The sequence below is a fragment of the Eretmochelys imbricata genome, chromosome 10, assembly GCF_965152235.1.
Source record: "Eretmochelys imbricata isolate rEreImb1 chromosome 10, rEreImb1.hap1, whole genome shotgun sequence".
In the NCBI taxonomy this organism is placed as follows: domain Eukaryota; kingdom Metazoa; phylum Chordata; order Testudines; family Cheloniidae; genus Eretmochelys; species Eretmochelys imbricata.
In genome coordinates, this window is record NC_135581.1 from 44797518 (window position 1) to 44824546 (window position 27029).

Consider the following 27029-nt stretch of genomic DNA (forward strand, 5'->3'; position numbering starts at 1 on the left):
TGCTTGCTTAGAAAAAACTGTGTAGTAACTTGTAACGGTTGGCAACTACACTGTTATTAGCCTCTGAAGACAAAGCAAAATACAGATACTGACCACTTAGGCAGTCTGCCTCACTGGAGGATAGCACAGTATAATCAGCGAACTGTGCAGCCTTGAAATACCTCAGACAGGAAATGCATGTCTCCACCCAAGAGAGGGGGACAGCTGAGGAGCATGGAGCTTAGAGTGGGTGCCCTTGCTAGACCGTGGAGGGGGTAATACAAGTACAGTTGATCTGAACTGTGACACTGCTTACCTGAGTACCAGAAGTTTGGGATTCTGTTGGGCCAGCTGGAAGGAGCCACCCTGAATGAAGGGAGCTGCCCTGAATGAAGGGAAGACTTGGCCAGCAGACCAAAAGGACACAGCAGCAAAGATTTTTCAGCAGCTGTGACGAAGGGGTGATACAGTTTTAGTGTCACACACAATAACCAGCTTCAAACTGACCTTTCAGTGTATTGAACTGATGGATCCCAATTTAGCCTTGAGAGGCAGCTGGCAGGACAACTAATAGAGAGTGCTTATGACTCTATTACCCAGACATTAACTTCAGAGGCTTCAAGAAAAAGGTTATATATGAGTGATTAGGATTGACAGTGCATGGGGAAACCAGAGCTGGATTTGGACCACTTTCATCAGCCACAAGAGACATGCTGGGGCCTAATTGGAGGCTGACTAGAACGCCCTATATGGTGTAGACTTCTATATCAATACTGTCACCCTGGAACCTCTTGGTGCCAACTGGCACAGGGGATGCACAAGGTTTTACAAGGATCGCCTGGGTCACATATGCACACTTAAATTCACCAAAGGATGCCATGTAAGTTCTCTATCAAGAAACAGTAGCCCAATGGGCGTTGCAATCATTTCAAAACGTAAGTACAGATATTGTTGAAGGAGATATGTATCTATACTGGAAATTACTTTCTCACCGCTTTGGAGTTAAGGCAGGAAACCAAGAGATAACAGGTCTTCAACAGGTTCCTTTCAAGCAGGAAGTATCAGACACTAATCGCTCTGTCTGGTCATTGTGTGTCTCACACAGAGCCAGATGCTGATTAAAAGACTGCAAAAATCAAGGAGAGGGAGGCCACAGGAAGAAAACAATCAGTAGAGGGTGTCCTGTTTATGAAAAGAACAAAGGACTATCCTGATCTAAGGACACCAAAGACACCCTGGAAGATTTCACTTAGGAAACAAGCAGACAGTATGGCTTGTCTCATGAAAAAAGGATCACAGCCTGCCTGGCTGAAAAAACACTGGCAAGCCATATTTCATTAGACATAAGAATATCTTAATAAAGTTTATGGTCTAGAATGCATGATATTTTATTTCATATGTAAGCACTTGCTTCCAATACTTCTAGTTGCTATTACTCAAATATTTGTGGTTGGTTAAATAAACTTTCACGTGTTTTCACTATAAACTTACTTAAGTGTTGTGTGTTAAGTGGAGGGGTGATCTGACTGTAACTGGTAAATTGGGGTGTACTGCTCCTTTGGGAGTAAAAAATCTGAATACTGTGAATGTCCAGTAGAACAGGGGCTGGACACACTCAGATGCTGGAGTATGCCTATTGCCAACCTGAAGACAAAGCAGGGTGTGCAAGGCCTAGAGGAGAATGCTTGTGTTGCCCAGGGAGACAAGGAGTTGACCCATGGCAGACAGAAACAAGACTTCCTCATGCTAATGGGAGGTGGTAGCAAGGTACTTTACAACCCTGGGTGCTTCTGAGAAGTATCACAATTACCCTGCCAGTACAGAAACAGAAGGGCTGGCCAATTATGTGACCAAAGCCTCACAGCAAGAAGGAAGTCCAGTGGTCAGGTGTGGCACCTGGCATTGGCCACTGTCGGCAGACAGGATACTGGGCTGGATGGACCTTTGGTCTGACCCAGTATGGCCATTCTTATGTTCTTAAAGGGCCAGGAATGGCCAACCCATTGCTGGTAGAGTGGAGAAGTTGCCACACTAAGAAGAGGGGTTCATGGAATGCAATGATCTTAAAATGGAGCCCACAGGGCACAGAACCAAGCCTCAGACTAACCATCTGGTCCTGTACCTGACTAGAACTGGTTTAAGCTCATGGCAGAAGTGTCCAGGTGCTCCCATAACCTTCAAAAGGAGTGTGGATGGATGCAGTACTGAACACTAGCTCCCAGGTGACAACCCTCCAGCAAGTAAGATTGTTTTACCTCAATACTGTACGTAGCTGGGAACAGCCTCAGCATCCTTTACGTAGGATACATGCTCACAAGCATTCATTCAGGCTCACACTACTGAGCTATAGGGAGAGACCATTTAAAAGGCTTTTTTCCCTCTTTCAGATATAGTCATGTTGATGCAGTTTTTTGACAGGCCACTCCTTCTAAGATCAACGTTGAAGGAAAAGTAAATATGGTTAGTTTGCATAGAGGTTATTAAACACAAATTAGTCCAACTGCCTCTGGCAGCCACACCTCTCACACTCTGCCCTTTATAAAGACAGAAGGAAAAGTAGCTCCTTTTGTAGGAGGCTATGTGAACTAGCCAGTTGAGTACAGACTAGAAACAAGGACTTTCATATGACTATCTACACTGAGGTAAAATGGCAGAAAGAAAAACAAAAAGGTTGTAGGCCACTAGATAGGGTGACCAGACAGCAACTGTGAAAAAATGGGATGGGAGTTGGGAGTAATAGGTGCCTATATACAAAAAAATCCCCCAAAATGGGACATCTGGTCACCTTACCACTAGAGGTTTCACTCAACAAAGACAAAAAAAGCTGAAGAAAAAAAGATACTTACCAGCTTGCAAGCAGAGAGCTGCAGCAAGCAGAAGTAAACTGCACGACGGCCACTTCAGGGCCGCACCTATTTGGCAAATTTAAAGGGGCCGTCCTAGAAAGGCATACTGGGGAAAACATTACTGTAAGAGGGACAAGGGAAACAGTAGGGAGCTAGCAGTGACCAAAGGAAGTGCTCCAAGAAAAGGGTTAATTACTTACTGGTAACTGTTTTTCAAGAAGAAAAGGAGTACTTGTGGCACCTTACAGACTAACCAATTTATTTGAGCATGAGCTTTCGTGAGCTACAGCTCAGTGGGGTGGGAGGAGGTATTATTTCATGGTCTCTGTGTGTATATAATGTCTACTGCAGTTTCCACAGTATGCATCTGATGAAGTGAGCTGTAGCTCACGAAAGCTCATGCTCAAATAAATTGGTTAGTCTCTAAGGTGCCACAATTACTCCTTTTCTTTTTTCAAAGACAGACTAACACGGCTGTTACTCTGAAACCTGTTTTTCAAGAATTACTTCTGTGCACTCATACTTGCGACAATGCCTCTGGTGCTGAGCTGCAGAACTCTCTTGGAAAGCAGTGTGAGTTGGGGGTATTACACTGAAGTACCACCTCTGCTCTAGCTGAGGAGGGGAAGCCCCTCTTGTTCAAAAGACAAGTCTGCTAAGTGACCTAAAATCTGTAGATTTACACCAATTGTTTTGAAATTTGCTATACCTCACGGGAGTAAAGGGTAGGGAAGTGATCCAAATGTGGGGTCATTTGAAGGCTAGTCTACACTAGAAGTGCTACAGCAGTGCAGCTGCTGTAGCACATCTGGTGAAGATGCCAACGGGATAGAGCTCTCCCATCAGCATAATAACTCCACCTCCACAAGAGGTGGTATCTATTTCAGTGGGAGAAGCTCTCTCCCCAACATAGCATTGTCCACACAAGTACTTAGGTCAATGTAACTTACATCGCTCAGGGGTGTGCATTATAAGAAATCTATAAAATTTAGGCTAAATACTGGGAAACAAATCCTAACAGAAATAGGCACAGACTCAGTGGGCTAGAACACCCACGGAAAAAAAACAGTGGGTGCTTAGTACCCACCGGCAGCCAACTCCCTCCCTCCCTCCCCGTCAGCGCCTCCCGCCCACCGACGGACCCGGGGATCAATTCCTCCCCGCTCCCTCCCAGCGCCTCCCGTCTGCCACGATCAGCTGTTCTGTGGTGTGCAGGAGGCGCTGGGGGGAGAGGGGGAGTTATCCAGGAAGAGGTGGGGCAGGGTGGGGGACTGAGGAAGGGGTGGAGTGGTGGCGGTCCTGAGCCAGAGTGGGGGTTGAGCACCCCCGAAGAAAGGAGGAAGCTGGCACTTGTTCTGACAGATAAATTGGGATATGAAATAGTATACCAAAGGAAGAGTTGGAAGCCTCATTACTTGAGACATTTAAAAACTGGACTGGACAAAATGATCTTCTGTAGAGAACAATCCTGCATCAGCAGAAAGATGGCTCAGATGTTTTAAGGGGGCTCTTCTACCTCGAATTTCTACGAATATAGGAATTTAAACTACTTCATACACAGCAATAGTAAAAAACATTAAAAAAGACCAACCCAGCCACAACAGTCATTTTAAACAGCTGCATTTTGAGGCCCTCTTCAGGAAAAGTATGTAAAAACTTTAATTTTGGTTTGTGTCTGCTGCTGCATCATAAATTAGTTCTTCCTTGAGGCTGCAGCAGCAGCCAAAAGTTACAATGGATAACCCCTGCCTCAATCCCTTCAATGAAAAGGGATGCAAAGCAGTTGACACAGCTGCCACTTTGAAGCAACAGCATCTCTGTTCTTTCATGCACACTTTCTTCCAGCTGCTGGTGCTCTGACCTTCCTGGAAATTTTATCTAGGTAGCCTAGAGATATAATATTTAGCTGCACAGAGGTAGGAATTTTGAAATAACCATTCTTTTGCACAACAACACTGTTAGGACAAGAGTAATTTCTGCCTCCCATTACTGCTTTCAGTAGCGTCTGATCGGATTGTTGAACCTCCGTCAAAACGAATACAGCAGTACAAACTTTTTGCCTTCTGGCAGAAATTAAGAGTGTGGCTACTTTGCCTGCACATTTTAAATGACCACATATTGTGCTTGTCCAGTTTATGTAGTCAAAAAACTCCAGAATAGGCTTCTATTTTAAAAAAAAAAAAAACTAAGAAGATAATTCTTTGCCATCTGATTTGTATGCTGGAAATTTAATTCTGTGGAATAGGGATAGAGAATCCCCAAGGGAAATAAGTGTGTTTTCACAATTCCTCAGTAATAGGGCTGAAGCTATAAGTCTGGTTTATCAACAAAACAAAGATCTAGAAAGCATTCACTCTGCCTCTATATTGGATTTCTCACAACATTTCTAGTAATTTGGAAGCAGAGAAATAAGTTTTTTAAGAGTTGGTCCTCCTTTTAATGTGTTGTGTTCTATTTAATGGTCTTTTTAACCTCTAGATGCGCTCAAATATTAGAAGTGCCTTATTAAAAAGCTGATGGGACATGCAACTTCAATATTTGCCCTGTTCCTAACACATACACCTGAATTCCAATTCCACAGCTGGCCCCAACCACAAATGCTACATATAAAAAAGGAAAACAAATTTAGGCCTTATCTAGGCTATACCTATACCAGCAAATCCTTTCAGTGGGAAGAGAGCTTACACCCGTAACAGAGTTCTTATACCAGTTCCATGAAGCACATAAACTTTACCAGCAAAAGCAATTTTTTGCTGGTATAACTGTCTACACAAGGGCTTTTGCTGGCATAGCTAAGTCAGTTTGGGATATCATTTTTTTCCACCTTCTATGCATAGCTATGCCAGCAAAACTTAAGTGTAGACTAAGCTTTAATATGGAAAACATCCAATTTATTTATTGTTGTACATGCCCTGTGACTGAAGTGTGTACCCACCTCTTGGACACACATCACTTACCTTGGTAAGCCTTCCATCTACAAGTCTACTTTTTTAAAGTTACAAAAGCAAACTCTTCTGCTTATTGAAAGTTGTCAGAGTGAATGGCCCTTGAAAGAAAGGGAGCAGGGTCCAGTGCATTGGGTCTGATTACCTGTTGCCCAGCTGGGTTTAAGGGAAGGCACGTGAGCCTTATATGGGGGAGACAGACAGTGGTGGGTTGGTGGCAGATGTCTGCCAACACTTCAGGGAGTAAGAAGGCTCCTGTAGGGCTCTAAGATAACAGGTAGAAGATACCAGCACAGAAGGGCTGTGGAGAAGGCTGACCAATAGGGAACAGCTGCTGGGAGAGCAGAAGACAGACCCTCAGGCAGAAAGGGCTATGCCCAGCTTGGAACCGGAACAGAAGAGTGTTTGAACTCTGAAGGGAAGACAGACCATTAAAAAGAACAGGCTGTGCCCAGATTGTGACTGGGGTGAAAAATGAAATCTTAAAGACTTTAAGGGAAGAGGGGCTGGGCACAGCCGAAACTGGAATGAAGACTTTATAAAAGTTTTCTTTAGAAGACTTGGTGCAGGACTTAATAAATTGGACCCTAGAAAGGGAAATGTTTTGAATATCTATATTGTGTGGACTTTTTAAGAAAGCCTGAGTTAAGGGAAAATTTGAGGCAGACCTCAGAAGAGCCAGAGTTGTCCAGCAGAGGCCACCACAGGTCAGATGAGTCATTCACTAGAAGCTAAAGGCAGTTTGCACTTCAATCAATGAAGTAATCCAAGCAGTGATTAATTCTGTTTAAAATTTAATATAAAACCCTAAGTCAATAAACTATCATCAAAATTAGTCCTGAATATTTCTTGTACATCAGAATATATTTAGAAGTGGTGTATTCTTGCGAACAGATTCTGTATTCCTACCCTAGTTCTCAGCACAGCACAGAGGCCTCAAGATAGGGCTTGTCTACAGAGCAAGCTACTGCATAGCAAACCAGGATGTGAACCTACAGCACATCAGTTTGCCATGAAGTAATATCCCACGTGGGAATGTTACAGAGCACTGAAAGTCCTGGAGTGTGCCTTGACATACTACAGTTCTTTGTACATACGTATGTACAAAGTAAATTGGTTCTAGATTGTTTTTAGATCAGTGAAGGTCCCCATGTATTACAAACACAATCACCGTCTATGGATTTATGACCCTCATCTGCAGTTATCAAATTCACCAAGCATAGCGATTATCAGCGGTTGGATAGCCCAGATTACACAAGAGGAGGGTGTGGGTCACTTTATAAGGTTTTAATGTCATAGGATTTATTTATCATGCTGCTAAATTACTATTCCAGTAAAATCTCCTCTAAAAGATTGCTACTGGTAGGCCTGATTCATTTGCCCCATATAAAGTTTTCAAATGACAGTCATGTGCCACAAACATCAGTTATTATTACAGCAATATTTGCTTGAAAACCAGGCATAAGCATTCTGTATGAGACGAGAGGAAAAACTCACTTACCTGCACTGCCGAGCTGTTTATAAAACCTGTACTCTAAATGAAGCTGAGGGGCACGGGATTTTATTGGTTCCTGCAAACCAGAGAGTGAGAAAATGATGGTCAAATTTAAATAAAATTGGTTCTATGGACATTTTTAAATTTTACGCCAACCCATTGCCACCCAGACAGTTAAACTACAGCATGTAATTGTCAAACACAAGAACCGACTACTAGTGGTCATCTAAATGAATGGATAAAAAACCCAGAAGCTGCTATGAGAACATTATATCACTTACTATGAAGAACTTCTCTAATTTCAGACAACTCACCTTTTTTAAAAAAAGGAGTACTTGTGGCACCTTAGAGACTAACCAATTTGAGCATAAGCTTTCTTATTTAAATTATTTTTATTTAAATCTTATTTTTTATTTAAAATCGGATTTTTTTGATAAAATGCTTTTTGAGGGAAAAACCTATCTAAAGATAGATTATAGCTCAAAGGTACCTCATCATGGAATGGAGATTATAAATCCTAATTTATTGTATGAGACAATATACTCATGTGATGTTTAAGAAAAGTTTTGTAAATGAGTTTCAATACTTCATGGATTACGGACCCAATCTTATCGGGTTCCAGAGGCTTCTGTATAGATTATTTAGGTTAATCTTTCTATCAACTCAATGGGACTCAGTGCTCAGTCTAGAAGATACCATCAGAGATGCTTAGTTTTGTAGTTCTCAAACTGTGGATTTGTGTCTCCAGAGATAACGTGCTTGTTAACAGCAAAAATGTTGATAGGTAGGTAGAGAGATAGGTAGACACGTAGATGTGAGAAATAACAGACCTCAACCCTATTGTCCCTTCGCAAATTTGTGTACACAGAGTCAATCCCTTACCTCTCTCTAAAAGTGCAAAGTTTCAAAATAGAAGATTGCTGGGGGCAGATTAGATCTGAAAAAGGAGAAAAAGTCTGGAGATAAATGTAAGAAGGGAGGGGCAGGCAGTGGAAACAAACGTGAAACTGTTTGAGCAGCATATTCCAGAAGTCTTGAGGTCTTTCTGAGTGTAGCCTTCATTGATTTGAGATCTACCATACCATTTTCTCGCTAGAAGGGAAAACCTATAATGGCAGCAGGCTGTAAAAGAGACCCAGTTTGGGAATATTTTAATGAAGTTCCTCTACCTGTGGGTAAGATAGGCATGGGTGCAAAATTTAAACAGTTCAAAAAAGAAATGCAAGGCCTGGTTTTCCGAATGAAACATCATCATGAGAAGTGTTCCTTCTCAGGAGGAAGCTGCTGTTGAAGATGAAGGGAACATGTGTGAACATGCAGGATCTACCTTCAGGTTGGTAAATTTTTTTTTCATTTCATCCTTCTTTCTTAAGGACTGCCTGTCTTCCTTCTGGACTATTCTTGAATTCTCATGTTTACAAAAAATATACTTGTTACTCTATGGTACTATCATTTTAGATGCAGTTGTGATAAAAAATAAACAGCTGAAATTGGCAGATCTTCCTTTTACAATTTCACCTTTAAAGTAGTACTGAGTGTCAGTGAATGCAATGACTAATACTAAATGAGCAGTATGGTAATAATTAAATAATTGCATTGACTTATTTTGTTTAGGAGAATCCATCCTCAACATACAGGATTCTGAAGACTATCCACCTTCAAGATCACCCTCATTTTCTACCGTTTCAGAGTTATCTGGCAATTATAGTGTTTCGGTCACAACACGTATGTCACATAGCTACAGTATATGACCTGCAACAAAAAGAAAAAAAAATCTCCATCATCCAGAAACAACCATAGATAAGTTTGTGATAAGAACCAGCAGATTACAAAAAGAGGTAATTGACGAAAAAATTGCCCAGCTTGTTTATGCAACAAACTCTCCTTTCCATATAATTGAGAACCCACACTTCATTAACATGGGTCAGTCATTAAGACCAGGACACAGTCCACCGAACAGAGCTGATATACCACGCAAATTGCTGGATAAAATGTATGAAAGAGAAATTGAGCAGAGTGCAAAAGGTCTAGAGGATAAAATTGTTAACCTGAGTCTTGATAGGTGGAGCAATGTCCACAATGATCCTGTTGTATGTGCCACAGACAATGCTGTAAATGTATCCAAGATGAGACAAAATTATTTAGGAGAGAGTGAAGAGAGTTCCAAGCTAATAATATACGCTTGGGGTGCTCATTTGATGTGCCTCCTAGTCAAAAGCTTCAGTGTTCCAGAAATAAAGGCTCATGTTGTTGAAATTTCAAAGTACTTCCGTAACAACCACTTTGCAGCAGCTGCTTTGAAAAAAGTGGGAGGAACCAAGCTAACTCTCCCAAAAGACGTGTGATGGAACTCAGTAGTGGACTGTTTTAGGCACTATATCAAGAACTGGCCTAATCTAATGACAGTTTGTGAACAAAATTGTGAAAAAATAGATAGCACCGTCACAGCCAAAGTTCTCAACATTCTCAACATTGGGCTTAAGAGAAATGTTGAACACATGCTGAATACCCTGAAGCCTATTTCTGTTGCCTTGAACAAAATGCAGGGAAATAGCTGTTTTATTGCTAATGCTGTTGAAATTTGGAAGGAACTGCGAGAGATCTTAAAAAGAGACATATGCAATGACAGAGTTAAATTACAAGCATTAAAAAAACGAATGGGACAAGCACTATCTACAGCTCATTTTCTTGCAAATATTCTCAATACTCGGTACCAGGGTCAAATCTTAACTGCTGAAGAAGAGGAGTTGGCTATCACATGGACATCCAACAATCATCCCTCCATAAAGCCAACTATAAAACTTCAGATCTAAGGGTGAACCATTCAAGAAATATATGTTTGCTGATGACGTTTTAAAGAAAGTCACACCAGTGAACTGCTGGAAGTCACTTAAGCACCTGGATTCAGAGACTGTTGAAGTGATCATCTCACTTTTAACAGCAGTAGTTTCTTCTGCAGGTGTAGAAAGAATATTTTCTTCCTTTGGACTAATTCATTCCAAATTGAGAAATTGTTTGGGACCTGAAAAAGCAGGAAGGTTTGTTTTTCTTTTCCAGATTATGAAGAAACAGGAAAATGAAGGTGAAGATGACTGAGTTAGCTGCACAAGCCAATAATTTAAGTTTCTCAGGTTGACCTGGCTGATGTAGTAGATTTAATTTGTTTTTTTTTTAAAACATTTCATTTAACTATTTTGATTTTAAAAAAACCTTAATGTTTAACTAAATTCAAAAATTCATATGCTTGTTTCATAGAATCATAGAATATCAGGGTTGGAAGGGACCCCTGAAGGTCACCTAGTCCAATCCCCTGCTCAAAGCAGGACCAATCCCCAACTAAATCATCGCAGCCAGGGCTTTGTCAAGCCTGACCTTAAAAACCTCTAAGCAAGGAGATTCCACCACCTCCCTAGGTAACACATTCCAGGCTTCTCCACCCACCAAGTGAAAATTTTTTTCCTCATATCCAACCTAAACCTCCCCCTCTGCACCTTGAGACCATAACTCTTTGTTCTGTCATCTGCTACCACTGAGAACAGTCTAGATCCATCCTCTTTGGAACCCTCTTTCAGGTAGTTGAAAGCAGCTATCAAATCTCCCCTCATTCTTCTTTTGTGCAGACTAAATAATTCTAGTTCCCTCAGCCTCTCCTCATAAGTCATGTGTTCCAGCCCCCTAATCATTTTTGTTGCCCTTCACTGGACTCTTTCCAATTTTCCACATCCTTCTTGTAGCGTGGGGCCCAAAACTGGACACAGTACTCCAGGTGAGGCCTCACCAGTGTCGAATAGAGGGGGACGATCATGTCCCTCGATCTGCTGGCAATGCCTCTATTTATACAGCCCAAAATGCCGTTAGCCTTCTTGGCAACAAGGGCACACTGTTGACTCATATCCAGCTTCTCGTCCACTGTAACCTCTAGGTCCTTTTCTGCAGAACTGCAGCCTAGCCGCTTGGTCCCTAGTCTGAAGCAGTGCATGGGATTCTTCCGTCCTAAGTGCAGGACTCTGCATTTGCCCTTGTTGAACCTCATCAGATTTCTTTTGGCCCAATCCTCTAATTTGTCAAAGTCCCTCTGTATCCTATCCCTACCTTCCAGCATATCTACCACTCCTCCCAGTTTAGTGTCATCTGCAAACTTGTTGAGGGTGAAATCCACGCCATCCTCCAGATCATTTATGAAGATATTGAACAAAACCGCCCCAGGACCAACCCTTGGGGTACTCCGCTTGATACCAGCTGCCAACTAGACATGGAGCCATTGACCACTACCCATTGAGCCTGATGATCTAGCCAGCTTTCTATCCACCTTATAGTCCATTCATCCAGCCCATACTACTTTAACTTGCTGGCAAGAATACTGTGGGAGACCATATCAAAAGCTTTGCTAAAGTCAAGGAATAACACGTCCACTGCTTTCCCCTCATCCACAGAGCCAGTTATCTCGTCATAGAAGGCAATTAGGTTAGTCAGGCATGACTTGCCCTTGGTGAATCCATGCTGACTGTTCCTGATCACTTTGCTCTCCTCAAAGTGCTTCAGAATTGATTCCTTGAGGACCTGCTCCATGATTTTTCTTGGGACTGAGGTCAGGTTGACTGGCCTGTAGTTCCCTGGATCCTCCTCCTTCCCTTTTTTAAAGAGGGGCTCTATATTAACCTTTTTCCAGGCATCCGAGACCTCCCCGATCGCCATAAGTTTTCGAAGATAATGGCCAATGGCTCTGCAATCACATCCGCCAACTCCTTTAGCACCCTCGGATGCAGCGCATCCGGCCCCATGGACTTGTGCTCATGCAGCTTTTCTAAATAGTCCCAAACCACTTCTTTCTTCACAAAGGGCTGGTCACCTCCTCCCCATACTGTGCTGTCCACTGCAGTAGTCTGGGAGCTGACCTTGTCTGTGAAGACGGAGGCAAAAAAAGCATTGAGTACATTAACAGGATGTGGAAAAAGTTACTAGGTTGCCTCCCTCATTCAGTAAGGGGCTCACTCTTTCCTTTTGTTGAAATTGAAGAAAAAAATCCAGAATACATAATGTAGTTGTTTTAGTTAAATGAAACAATTTAAATGTCTGTCTGATGATGTTCGCCTCCTAAAATACAGCATGGCAAGAAAGTCCTCCAAATATTAATGAGTAACCTGTTGAATTGGAGATAGTTCACCTCCCAGTGACCTCAAACATCTGCTTCATTTACCAAAGGTAATTGAAGCAACCAATCATTCATTTTCTGATATAGCTGTAAAACTAATCTGAAGTTTTCAAAATAAATCACTTTAAAAATGTATAGTGTGTACCTTCTAAAAAGGAAACCTACATCTATCTCTGAGTTGTGAAGAATATGTATTAAGGTTACAACAACCAACAAGAATGCACTTATGTAGAAATCCATGATTAAATCAAGTCTTCCTGACTAGTGATTTAAATTAAATCCACCCTACATCTGAAAACCAATGACTGAATACGGTTCAGCTATTAGTGCGTTAACCTATTGCTCATACCCAGTGTTGACACTGCAGTAATAATGAAAGCGGAGAGGGATCCTATGGCCATGGTAGGATTGTTAATAGGGTAAGGGCCTCCTAGAAAGAAGATTAATACAGAACACACAGAATCCCAGCAGGTATGGGGGAGATGGAAAGAGGTGACATTTCCTACATATGGAAAAAAAGCTAGCATTTCCTACTCTCAACTTTTTTAACAGGTTCATAACCTGACAAGGAATCCAATAAGACAAAGATCTACCTAGTCTGCTTCTGAAATTCAGTTTTAAAAGTATGGGAAAGTTAAATCAACCTAGACCTTAGCAGAAGTTTGCCTGTAAAGAAACCAGTTGCTATCTATAAGTGACTTTAATGTTGATTAAAAGATGTTAAACTGCAGCCCCAGTGAGTTAAGACTTCTAGGCCTCCACAGAAGGTACTGAGTGCAGGCAATAGCTGTACAGGTTTTCCCCACACTGATGCAATATGCTGAGCTCTGACTGGAAGGGCAGACCTGAGCAGATAATTCAGTTTCTAGTCTCATTTTCAAACCATGTCCTGTCCTGCAAGGTTTCTAGGCCCCAATGTCCACAGATTTCCATTGAGTAAGAACTACAGGTTAAGGCCTCCTCTTCAATTAGTAGAAAGATCTTGATTGGAACTTGAACTGCCTACAAGCTGTTCAAACCCCAGCCAAGCCTCTTTGTTCCCTGGCAGAAAAGACCTGCCTTGGGCTGAAATCTCTATTGCTCAAATATCTAGAGATTAATCCATGATTAAATGTCTAGAAAGAGACAGCTGGACTATCATCATCAAGGCTATTCAGCCCATGCATGGAACAGAAATAGGCTACTGCTTTGCTACATAAACCCCTCATTTTCAAGTTGGAATCCGGTTGTGTGACAGAACTGGATGAGAAATCTATCCATCCAGTAGACCCACTAACCAGACTACCTCCTTTAAGTGGTGGAAGTAAATTCTGTGGCAAAAAGTGTTTATGCAGGGAGGAATGGGGACGGATGGTTTCAACTGGCAGAAAAGATGCAAGAAGAAAAAACTCTGAAGATGCACGACAATATCTACAAAGATTCTTAGTTTTGTCAATCCAACACCCACAAAGGTAACTCTCCACAGATTAGATCAGGGAATGCTGGCTTTTATTTATCAAAGATAATACCATGATTCCTAAACTTGCCTCCCATTTAGATTTAACAGGAATTCTAAGATTCCCTTACAGGGGGCTCTGGAGGGATAAAAAAATACAGGCAGAACTGCAGCACTGACTCTCGGATTCCAGAGAGAATCCCAAGAACAGTCAGAGCAGTAGGAGATTTTGCACAGAATGCTCTCCTTTGACTTGACCCCAATGATGCACACAAAAAGAAAAGACTGTTCCCCTAAAGCAAATTTCTTCAGAAGAATATGCTGATCACACAGCTATTTTATTTCCCTGTCAACCTTCAAGTTATTTTCAAGGACAGAAAATTCTCTTAGGACTTTAGCTCAGCTGAGTCATTGCCAAAGAAAATTTTAAAAAGAAAGCCTTGTAGAAGCCTCTGCTAGTGAGAGAGACAGAACTACGTGTAATAATTTTTAGTCTAAGAGTCCTTTGTATATTACTGGCTTCTTTCCATGAAGGGAATTATTTATACCATTGCTAAACAATCTTCATAAAACCTGCTTAGTGTAGAAAACAAAAGCACGGAACAGCTGGATTTCTGTTTTTGTTAAAGCTGCAGGAGCCTATTTCATGTACACTCTTTAAATGAACGAGTTTACAAATTGGATCTTTATTGTACAGTATGATCTGAGGAGCCCACAAGACCTAATTCTGGTTCTGACAGACTCAGCAGGTAGACTGGGAACACCACCCACACCAGCTTTTTAAAAGCATCAGGTGCACTTAATTTCTATGTGCAGAGAACAGAGTGTGTTGGCTGCATGCGCAAGCTAGAAACACATTTGCACACTTCAAAAATTTCAGAAAGTAGGTGCCAAACTTTTCTGTCTGATTCCACATCTGTGAAAATGGAAAGAAATGTTAATGTTTGTAAAGTGTTTTGAAGATTCTTGACATCCTGATTTTGATTATGGGCTCTTCCTTCTCTTCCCATCTCAATACTATTTTCCTGGCTTTTCACCTTGACAGTTCACAATCCACCAGATCCAACTGTAACATGGTTCCTCTCTAATTAATGAATTAGACACTCAGCTCTGGACCAGCTCCCCAGTCATCACCTTAAGCATTCTCTTAACCATGTCTTCACTAAGCACTGCTGTCCACTCTTGGCCCCATTTCTCCCTATTTTGTGCCAGTATCATTTGTGCCAATATTTCAATTGTACAGCTATCTGAACAAGTTAGTGACTAAGCAGTTATGCACTCAGAGCTACTACACAAATACAAGAAATCTGGTCCCTATTTCTGAGTTCCCTCCCTCTTCCCCTGATAACCATCTATTCAATTACATGTATTTCAGGTTCTCACATCCATCAGTTTTGTGAATTGTAACTGGTCTCTCCAATAATAGACAGCATTAAAGCGGGGTGGGCAAACTTTTTGGTCTGAAGGCCACATTAGGGAATACAAATTGTATGGAGGGCCATGAATGCTCTCAAATTGGGGTTGGGGTGCGGAAGGGGGTGCACGCTCTGGGGTGGGGCTAGGGATGAGGAGTTTGGGTGTAGGAGGGTGCTCTGGGCTGGGACTGAGGGGTTCGGAGAGCGGGAGGGGGAATCAGGGCTGGGTCAGGGGGTTGGAACGTGGGGAGAGGCTCAGGGATGCAGGCTCTGAGCAGCGCTTACCTCAAGCGGCTCCCGGAAGCAGTGGCATGTCCCTTCTCCGGCTCCTTCGTGGAGGCGCGGCCAGGCGGCTCTGCATGCTGCCCCATCCGCAGGCACCGCCCCTGCAGCTCCCATTGGAGCATGTAGGAGCCGGAGCAGGGCCATGCCGCAGCTTCCGGGAGCCGCGTGGTGCGGCCCAGGACCCTGTACCCCAGCTGGAGCCCCGGAGTGGGGCCAAGCCGCATGGTTCGGCCCCCAACCTGGTACCCCAGCCAGGCCCCGACCCCTCGCCCCAACTGGAGCAGGGCCGAACTGCGTGGTGCGGCTCACGGGCTGGCTTAAAACAGCCTGTGGGCCACAGTTTGCCTACCCCTGCATTAAAGCCATAGAAGGGCCGCTTCAATCAACAGAAGAATTGAAATTCTTTGGCTGCTTGCGAGAAACATTTTTTCTTCAGTCAGTTTGCCATGGTTTTGTCAAAAAGTTCTGAGTAATTTTCTGCTCAGTGTTTGGATGCCGTGATTAATATGACTAGAGAATCTATTCCCAATTCTCAGTATATACACACTTGCTTGGTACTGGGTAGGATGCCATACCTTCAGCTGCACAGCATATAAAGAGAAACATCCACTACAGGAGAAGTCTCGCAAGAAGTCTTTCACAAGACAATGAAAGAACTCACTGTACAAAGACGACCACATCTACGCTGAGAGCCCTCAGATTGGCTGGGAGCAACTAGAAGTATTCCTCCAAAATGGTCCAGCTGATGTTTTCACTCCAAAACAAAAGATAAAAGGAAGCCACAGGTTCCAAACTAGCTCAGTATCATAAGAGATGCAGGTGGGGTAGAAACAGTGAGGGTTTACACAGCTTTACAAGAAAGTAGCGTGCTTGTCCCCCTTACGATGGACAGCCAACTAAGTACTGCAAAAGGACATTTCTCTTTACCGCTGACCTGGTCTTCATAAAAAGACCAGATAGTTTGGACTTACTCCCAAGGAGAAGGTCCAAAATTTACAGAGGCACAGGCTATAGTGCACATTGGTCCCTTGACACTACTCAAAACCAGACACTACAACAGTAGAGATGGGGCAGCCCAAGAAGCAAATGCACTGTATACCTACCCAACATGACCTGCAAACACTAGGTTCTCATGGGCAGGAACTGCCTTTCTGCCTTCCATAAAAAAGGAAGGACTGTCTTGTCAGCGGAATTCCTCTCAACTGCTGCCTGAGCACAGAAGTAGCATAGCTCTCCTTCAGTGCAAAACCAGAGAAGTTGGGCATGCAGTTCATGTTCTTCTCTTTGTTCTAATGTCTAGGGGGATAGAATAGCTCAGTGGTTTGAGCATTGGTCTGCTAAACCCAGGGTTGCAAGTTCAATCCTTGAGGGGGCCATTTGGGATCTGGGGCAAAATTGGGGATTGGTCCTGCTTTGAGCAAGGGACTGGACTAGATGACCACCTGAGCTCCCTTCCAACCCTGGTATTCTATGATTCTAACTAGATTGCTTGGTGCTGCCTGTGCGAGAAGGGCGTGCACCTCTGAAGCTCTCAGGAATCAAGAGATAGTTTTAGATGTTACCTGAATTGAGAGTGAAATCTCTCTACTTCTCTCCTCCTGGCCTTGAGAACAGAGGGTTTGGAAACATGTAGTTGGTCAATCTCCTCCAAGCAACAGTTTGGAGCTTCCTAAGGAGATGGACACACTGACCACACTTAACAAGTAGGCAACATCTGCCAGCTGCTCACAACTAGGAAAGCCAATGAAGGGATGGACTGATATAAAATGCAAGACTAAGAATTCTGAATACCTGAATTAGGTTTGTTTTTGTTTGTTTTTTAAGTGTAACACAGATGGAAGTTGAAATTTATATATTCAAGCTTTGTTTAAATTTCTGTAACTAAAGAATACCTGAAGCTGGTCCTAAATGGCTGAGTTCCAGTTAAGTGTCTCTTGCACCTCTTTCCTGATTAAGTGTTGTGAAACACCTCAGTTTGGTGTAGTACATGTTCTTATTTTACAGGGCACAGAGGATAGGTGACTTGGCTCTGGCAGACCTGCTAGACCTTAACCAAGTTAGACAATTTCCCTGACCCCCACTCTCATGTTTTAACCACTGTCAGACTACAATGTGTCTATTATAAAGGGGCAATTAATCAAAAGGAAAGCTGTATTCCAGCCATTTGCTATGCTTCTTTAAAAAAAATTTCCATCACAATTCACTGCAGCTGTTGGGAGAAGGAAGAGACAGGAGAACCCACATCATGTGTGCTCCACATTACAGGCATTGTACATGAACTGAACACCATCTCCCCTGAGGAATATAATACTGGACATGTGAAAACACTCACGCACTCTTTATCCAGATTCCCAAAAGTCAATTGCATGCCACTAAAAGGACAGAATCCAGCCCTTTTTCACGTTTTTCATTATAATAAATCCTCTATAGCTGTCCATCTGATTATGCATATATAAGGTGGCCTGGATGAAAGTATAAGTAATTCAGGGAGCACTGTGGTCTTCAATTTTGGGCACTCCTCAGATTAAGGTGGAAGGAAACCAAGCTCTTGGAAGATGTGGCAGACAAGGCTATGCCTACTCTAGCAAACTCTTGTCATTGTCATTTGAGGAGTTTAAGGTATGACACCATACGCTTGGAGTTCCACCATCCCCAAAAGAGACCTCTTTTCAGCTGAGATTTTCCCCTGCTTCCTCCATCACTACTCACAACGAATATGGAGCACTGCACAGCTTGGTCTCTACCTTTTAACCTGTTTTGCTGCAGCCTGACAACTTATCGGTAACTTGGGCACTGCATACAAAATGGAAAGCTTCTTACATGCCATGGATAAACTATGGCTTACTCAGACATTGTTCAGAAATCAACTATACAGACAGAGAACTAAAGAATTAGAATAGTTTAAATGAGTTTTCTTAAATAGGTTATTAAAAATAGAAATTGCTTTTTTTTATTAATTTGCTTTGGGGAATGAGGACTTTTTGGTTGTCCTTTATATTTTCGAAGTATACAACTTGGGTTTTTATGGAATCAGAAAAATAGCTGGTTGATAACATGTTTCCGGAAGTGCTCAATGTGCTAAGTGCAGTACAAAGGAAGGCACAGTACCGGACACAACAGGCTTGCAATCTTAAAAAAAAAAAAAAAAAAAATTGCTGGGGCAATGAAATCATGGACACAGACAACCATAATTCTAAGGTGGCAACATTTGAACATATAAGTGATAACCCAAACAGCACCATTCACTAGGATCTACATGATATCCCCTACACCAACATTCCAGTTTAAGAAAGGTGCCACAGCTATGCTTTTAAAATTCTCTAAGCATCTATTTTAATTGAAAAATCTTGTTCTCATTCAATATAGAACCCTAGCCTAGGATGATGATCTCACCTCTGTTCAGCCACAGTTCAGTATAAAATAAGTGTAGGGTGAAAAAGCTGCCTTCTGTGCATGACATTTGCAACTGTCAAGATATTTTTAAGTAATACAACCATTAAATTAAGGTTCTACTTACCAGTTTGATCGCTACATATTCATTGGTATAGAGATTTTTGCCTGTGAAAAAAAGAAAGACTTTCAGTATCACATATATGACAGATAATATTCCTAGTCTAAGGAGTCATGCATGATAAAGTCTCATTGTGCACTGTAAGTGCAAAGAGCAATTTAGACAATACAATGAACAGACCGAACATAGGTATAATTATTAATAATCCACAATAAGTATTATAGCTCACCAGGCTAGAATAGAAACAGCTTGCACTAATTCAGGGTGGACAAAAATTGATTTAAAAACATTAAAGTTGATTTTTACTTAAATCGGATTTATTTAAATTAAAGGCTTTTTAGAAAATAAACCAATTTAGAATAGATTATGACAAACTACGTTAAGGCCTAAACATACTATCATCTATAACAAATATTAACCAGTACACATCCACTGCCATTTTAAATAGAGTCAAGCCACTCAACTGGTAGAAGTCACTGACAAAGCACATCAAACCAGAGTTTGTTGAAGTGTTAAACCAGCTTTTGAAAGTAGTAGCCTCTTCTGCAAGTGCAAAGAAAATATTTTCTTGATTTCAGTTTATTCAACTAGTTTAGTTCAATAACTAGTTAATTCAAAGTTAAGAAACCAATGGGTGTTGAAAAGGAAAAAAATCTTGTCTTCCTCTTCCAATCTAAGAATCAAGTAGGTGTGAGAGGATGAGATATACTAATTCTAAAGGTTTCAGAGTAGCAGCCGTGTTAGTCTGCATCCGCAAAAAAAAAGGAGTATTAGCGGCACCTTAGAGACTAACCAATTTATTTATTTCCATCCAAACAGAGCTGGACACAAATTACTAGATTCATTTTTTTTTTTACTTGTAATTAAGAAATGCTCATAGTTTTCTAAAATAATAAAACATAACAATTAGGAATCTGAATAAATGTCAGTTAAGCTAACTAATTGCTTAAATACATTTGTATAGACAGTGTTCTCCTGATTAACAAAGAGCAGCACAAAATTTAGTGTAAAGGCTCTATTTTGGTTACATTTACTCTGTACCGCAGTGCAGATTATGGGGATACAAATAGCAAAGAATTGCACTTTAACTGCCCCGTGTGGACGTTGCTGACGCAAATTAAAAGGCACCTACTCTGTGTTAACATGGAGAATTACATTAACATGAACGAGGGACCTTTTAGTTTGCGCCAGCAGTGTCCACACGGGGCAGTCTGAGTGCAACTTTTTGGAGTGCTCTGCAATTCACAGCCCCGTAGTCTGCACGGTGCCGCAGCGCGCACAAGCCTCAAATTGAAAATCAACATGTTTTAATAGTTACCAATTAATGAAAATCAACCTCTCTTTAGAAAGATAACTAGCGTACAAATACTAAACACAATTCAAGTAAATTATTTAAATAGATTTAAATCAGCAAGCAGAAAACCTCGTTATTAAAGTTGGTGATTTAAATAAATCCACCCTGCACGAATTAGCAAGGTACCAAAGTTTTGCAGTTCACTATATACACTGACTGATTTATTACCTGTGCAGCGTTCATGTTCAAAACATATATTGAGTGATGTTCCCTGGGCATTTTATGCTTTTTTATTTGTACCACACCCAAAAGATATGCGAGGCACCTTTCTATAGTTTGTTACAAACGCATTCGCATCACAAGAAACCAAGAGAAGCTACTAAATCTTACTGCTTTCAGAATTAAGTCTCCTCTAGGAGCATGAATCAGGCTAGAAATTATACGCAGTCGCTTTACTGGTTTTCAATGCTGAGGCCTATGATGGAGGTACACCTACCTAATAACGTGACAGGAATACTGCTTTTACTTCTACTGCACTGCATTGGCACAGCACTTGCATAGATGTATTTTCTGTACTTTAACAACACAAAGACTATCCTTAGAATCTGGAAAGATCAATAGAACTCTGATGGCTGCAAAATGGAAATACTATTGAACTGCCCCAAAGCTGAACTATTATTCACTTGCAGGTAATGAAGGAAAATAGGGCATGTACTACGGCATAGGAGGTAAAAATCAGTGTTCTCAGGATCTCAAAACATGGGGAGTATATCAGTTTTTTTCCATCATAGATCTCACAGTAAAATTGTTCTCATTTTACAGATGGGGAAACTGAGGCACTGGGTGGTGAAGTAACTTGTCTAAGGTCACCCAACAGGCTAGTGACTGAGCCAGAAATAGAGCCCAGATCTCAGTCAAAGTCTAGTGTTGTATGCCCTAGGCCACACTGCCTTCCGTCTGCCAAGTTTTCAAAAGGTGCCATGAAGTCATTTTTAATTAAGAATCAATGGGAATCTTGTTTTACTACATCAATCTAGGAATTCAGGGACTAAATATTGAAAGTGTGAATTTCAGCAGACAATAGCAAGCAGGAACCTACATTGTAAATGAAGCAGAGGCAGAAGACCTCATGAGACTGAGCTAGTTTGCAGTATTAGCTTCTCTTGGGTCTGCTAAGCATTCACTTCAGTTTCTGCAGTAAATGAGGTATTCAAGGCCAAGATAAGACAACAGAGGTAAGACGTCAAATTTGTCTCCAATTAGTGACATGCTTGGAGCCAGCTAAAAGTTGTGCATAGTGGGCCATCCAAATGTGCTATCATATCTGGAGGATTGCCAGCTACCCACCCTCCATTTGTCTAGCCACGATAACAATTCTATAACTAACTTTAAAATGCAGCAGTCCAGCTACCTAAGCTGACAGGGATGAAAGGTGCTAAATGTACTACAAAGCTAAAGGTGCTGCCTCTCAGGGCTTCCACCTGGGATGCCTAACTGACAGATGCCACACTGAGTAATGTTCATTGGTCAAAAACATTTTCCAGAAGCTGGATTTTACTACAAAGATGCATAGAGCTGTAAGTCTCAATCCGTTAAAAAGCCATATTGTTTAGTGCTACAGGAATCACAAGGTCCCAGAGCCTGGGCTCCAGCCTGAGCCTGAATATGTACATTGCAATTTTATAGCCCCTCAAGCGCAAGTCAGCTGATACAGACCAACTGTGGGTGTTTTATTGCCATGTAGACATACACAAAGAGAAACCTCATGAAATGTGGCGTATTGCAGGTCAGTCATGAGCACTCCCAGTTCACTCATGCATCTGGCTGAAGTGATGGCGACTAAAAAGAAAACCTTTATGCATAGATATGACATGGAACATGTGGCCATCAGTTCCAAGGGTAGTCCAGTACATACTGAGAGTATCAGGTTGAAGTCCTATTGCACTGCGAGTTTCAACACTGGTATAAAGGTTCTAACAAGACCTTTTGGGAATCGAATTGTGGTAGGGTGAGTAAAGATAGAGGCTTCTGTTGGAGGAGGCAGACCCTGCAGCAAGCTGATAGAAAGTCCTGGGGTCCTGGAGATAGTCTAAAATAGCAAGGATACTTGTTGATTCTGGGGATAACTGATTTTGTTGCATCCAAATAAATAAATGTCTCACTTTAGCTAGGCAGCATTTTCTAGAGGAGACTTTTCTGCTGTAATGGAGAATAGTTTGAATGGCTTCTAATCATGAAAGCTCAAGGTCTGGCACCCCTCTGAATCCCAGGCCACAAGATGAAGAAGGTCTAGGTGACGTTCTTTTCTGACCCAGAAGAGGTCGGATAATGACGGGAGGATGGGTTGACATTCAGAGGAGATCCAGAAACGAGAATTGTCTGGGCCAGTTGGGTGCGACAAAAATGTTACAAATTTCATCCCCGTTGTGACAAACTTTTCACAGAACCTGAGGTAGTAGGGGGTAGAAGTGCCTCAGGCGGTCTGTCCAGGATAACAGAAAGGCATCGCCCTTGGAGTCCTGGACCTAGGGCTGCTTTAGAGCAGTATTAGCTGAATTTCTTGTTCATCTGAAAGATGAACAGGTCCCAAGATGGTGTTCCCCACTGTCATTCAGGACGGAACTGCATATCTCCCACTCATGGTCTGTGGAGAGGTGCCGGCTGACACTGCCACAGAATTCTGTGTAGCTCGTAGTTATGGCGCTGAGAGTGTGATGTGGTTGCTGATGCACCAGTTCCATGACTTGACTGCCTCTATACAGAAAGGATGCGATTTTGCTCCACCCTGGTTTCATGTAAAATATGGTTGTCACATAGTCTGACATTATGGATATCATGAAACCGTATAAGCGCTGCACTCTAGGTGAACTGCCCTCAGCTCCAGAAAATTGATATGCATTCTGGCCTCCCAAGGAGACCATGTGTTTGTGCTGAGTGATTGTCCAGGATGGGAAGCCCACATACAAGAGATGCGTCTGAGATAATGGTCATATCGGCTGGGGGTGGAAGGAAAGGGACTCTCGTGCACACATACACCATAGCAGGGAAGCTGTGACCTTGAGAAGGACTATCACCTTGGTATTCATGTTGTCTCTGTCTGATGAGACGGGACCCAGGCCTGCGTGCAAAGGAGATGAAGGCTGGTTCTGCTCAATATCTTCATCAATGATTTAGATAACGGCAAATTTATAAAGTTTGCGGACGATACCAAGCTGGGAGGGCTTGCAAGTACTTTGGAGGATAGGATTAAAGTTCAAAATGATCTAGACAAAATGGAGAAGTGGTCTGAAAAAAATAGGATGAAATTCATTAAGGACAAATGCAAAGTACTCCACTTAGGAAGGAACAATCAGTTGCACACATACAAAATGGGAAATGAATGCCTAGAAACGAGTACTGCAGAAACGGATCTGGGGGACTTAGTGGATCACAAGCTAAATATGAGTCAACAGTGTAACACTGTTGCAAAAACAGCAAACGTCTTTCTGGGATGTATTAGCAGGAGTGCTGTAAGCAAGATGCAAGAAGTAATTCTTCCACTCTACTCTGCACTGATGAGGCCTCAGCTGGAGTATTGTGTCCAGTTCTGGGTGCCACATTTCAGGAAAGATGTGGACAAACTGGAGAAAGTCCTGAGAAGAGCAATACAAATGATTAAAGGTCTAGAAAACATGACCTATGAGAGAAGATTAAAAAAATGGGTTTGTTTAGTCTGGAAAAGAGAAGATTGAGACGGTCATAACAGTTTTCAAGGACATGAAAAGGTTTTTACAAGGAGGAGGGAGAAAAATTATTCTCCTTAACCTCTGAGAATAGAAGAAGCAGCAATGGGCTTAAATTGCAACAAGGGTGGTTTAGGTTGGACATTAGGAAAAACTTTTTCCACTGTCAGGTTGGTTTAGAACTGGAATAAACAGTCCAGGAACATTGTGGAATCTCCATCATTGGAGGTTTTAAAGAGCAGGTAAGACAAACACCTGTAAGGAATGGTTTAGATAATACTGAGACCTGCCATGAGTGCAGGGCCTGGACTAGATGACCTCTCGATGTCCCTTCCAGTCCTATGATTCTATTAATGGCATTACGTAGGCACAAGCAGTCATGCAGCCTTAATAAGGAAAGACAGACCCTGACTATGGTCCATGGTCAGATGGTAAGCTGTTTTATGTTCATGGCCTGGAATCTGTTCATACGAAAGTAGGCCTTCACTGATGTTGAGTCCAGGGTTGCTCCTATAAAATCTATGGTTTTCATGGGAGTCGCATGGGACTTTACATTGTTTACACAGACATCCAATGATTCCAGGAGACAAAGCAAGAATAGTGTCACCAACTGGACCTCCTTTTTGGATCTGCCCATTAGCAGCCAGTCGTCCACATATGGACAGACTGTGTGGCCGTTTTGTCTCATCAGGGCGACCACCGAGGAGACCTTTGTGAAGACACACAATACAACATGGTTTTTAAAGGTTTAGTAGGTTCAAACCATTATAATAGTCCATTTATGGTGTAACATGCAACAAAGCACTGGTATACTTACATTTCAGTCATCTTCCACACATTTCAAAGCTTTGTAGTATGCAACTGAAGCAGACATTGGAGCTATTACATCTACTAAATAGTGTACTTAGATTTTCAGAAAACTTTTGACAAGGACCCTCACCAAAGGCTTTTAAGCAAAGTAAGCTGTCATGGGATAAGAGGGAAGGTTCTCGCATGGATTGGTAACTCGTTAAAAGATAGGAAACAAAGAGTAGGAATACATGGTCAGTTTTCAAAATGGAGAGAGGTAAATAGCGGTATTCCTCAAGGGTCTGTACTAGGTCTAGTACTATTCAATATATACATACCTGATCTGGAAAAAAGGGTAAACAGTGAGGTGGCAAAATCTGCAGATGATACAAAATTACTCAAGATAGTTAAGTCTAAAGCAGACTGTGAAGAGCTACAAAGGGATCTCACAAAACTGGTTGTCTGGGCAACAAAATAGCAGATGAAACTCAATGTTGATAAATGCAAAGTGATGCACATTGGAAAACAATCCCAACAATACATACAAAATGACAGGGATCTAAATTAGTTGTTCCCACGCGAGAAAGAGATCTCAGAGTCACTGTGGATAGTTTTCTGAAAACATCTGCTTAATGTACAATGGCAGACACAAAAGCTAACAGAATGTTAGGAACTATTAGGAAAGGACTAGATAATAAGTCAGTAAATATTATAATGCCACTATATAAATCCCTGGTACACCCACATCTTGAATATTGTGTGCATTCTGATCACCCCATCTCAAAAAAGATATATTGGAATTGGAAAAGTTTCAGAAAAGGACAACAAAAAATTATTAGAAGTATAGAACAGCTTCCGTATGAGGAAAGATTAAGAAGACTGGGAATTTTCAGCTTGGAAAAGAGACAACTAAGTGGGGATATGACAGAGGTCTAAAAAAATCATGACTTGTCTGGAGAAAGTAAATAAGCAAGTGTTATTTACTCCTTTTCATAACACATGAACTAGGGGTCACCAAATGAAATTAATAGGCAGCAGGTTTAAAACAAACAATAGGAAGTATTGCTTCACACAACAAAGAGACACAGTCAACCTGTGGAACTCTTTGCCAGAGGATGTTGAAGGTCAACACTATAACAGGATTCAAAAAAAGAACTAGATAAGTTCTTGAAGGATGGGTCTGTGATGGGTTTGGTCACAGAGATTCCCTTGGGACGGTCACGTGATGTGCTGAAATTACCTCTGAGCCTGTTTTCCCTCCCAGCTTGGGACTCCAGAAACCTGCCTTGTTGAGCCAGACATGCTAGCCTTCTGCAACACAGACCCAGGGTCTGGGCCACGCCCTCAAAGCTTCAGACTTTAATTGAGCAGGTTACCTGTCTCCAACACCCAGCTCCCAATGGGATCCAAACCCCAAATAAATCCATTTTACTCTGTATAATGCTTATACAGGGTAAATTCATTAATTGTTTGCCTTCTATATCGCTATATTCTATATCACAGCTGTTTGCTCCCCCAGGTATTAATCACTTACTCTGGGTTTATTAATAAACAAAAGTGATTTTATTAAATATAAAAAGTAGGATTTAAGTGGTTTCAAGTAATAACGGACAGAACAAAGTAAGTCACCAAGCAAAATAAAGCAAAAACACCCAAGTCTAAGCCTAATACATTAAGAAACTGATTACAGGTAACATCTCACCGTCACCAATAAGCTTCTTTCACAGACTAGACTCCTTCCTAGTCTGGGCCCAATCCTTTCCCCTGATACAGTCCTTATTAGTTTCAGCAGACATCTCAGGTGGTAAGCAGGGGTTCTCTCATGACTGGCAGCCCCTTTTGTCCTGCTCCACCCCCTTTTATAGCTTTGGCACAAGGCGGAAATCTTGTCTGTGCTTGTCCCCACCCCTGCCTCATCAATGGAAAAGTACAAGGATTAAGATGGATTCCAGTATCATGTGATATGGTCACATGTCCCTGTAAGACCCCTAGTCTACATTTTTCCTGGGTTGGCCCACACGTAGACAGGAAGGCTTGCAGGTAAATAAACCATTTATAACCAATTGTCCTAGTCAATGGGAGCCATCAAGATTCTAAGCCACCATTAGTGGCCCACACTTTGCATAATTACAGTAGGATCTCAGAGTTATACTTCATATTT

General features: G+C 41.8%; 1 protein-coding gene across 5 annotated transcripts in view; it reads right to left on the reverse strand.

Moving 5' to 3' along the window:
- Positions 1-27029, reverse strand: part of CSNK1G1 (casein kinase 1 gamma 1) — a 271112-nt gene that overhangs the window by 138274 nt on the left and 105809 nt on the right. For all 5 annotated transcript variants that reach the window (XM_077829197.1, XM_077829194.1, XM_077829195.1 and 2 more), the window contains 2 exons: positions 19070-19110; positions 7272-7341 (listed from right to left, as the gene is read on the reverse strand). In XM_077829197.1, coding sequence (XP_077685323.1) covers positions 7272-7341; positions 19070-19110 — 111 coding nt within the window. The remainder of the gene's footprint in view (positions 1-7271; positions 7342-19069; positions 19111-27029) is intronic.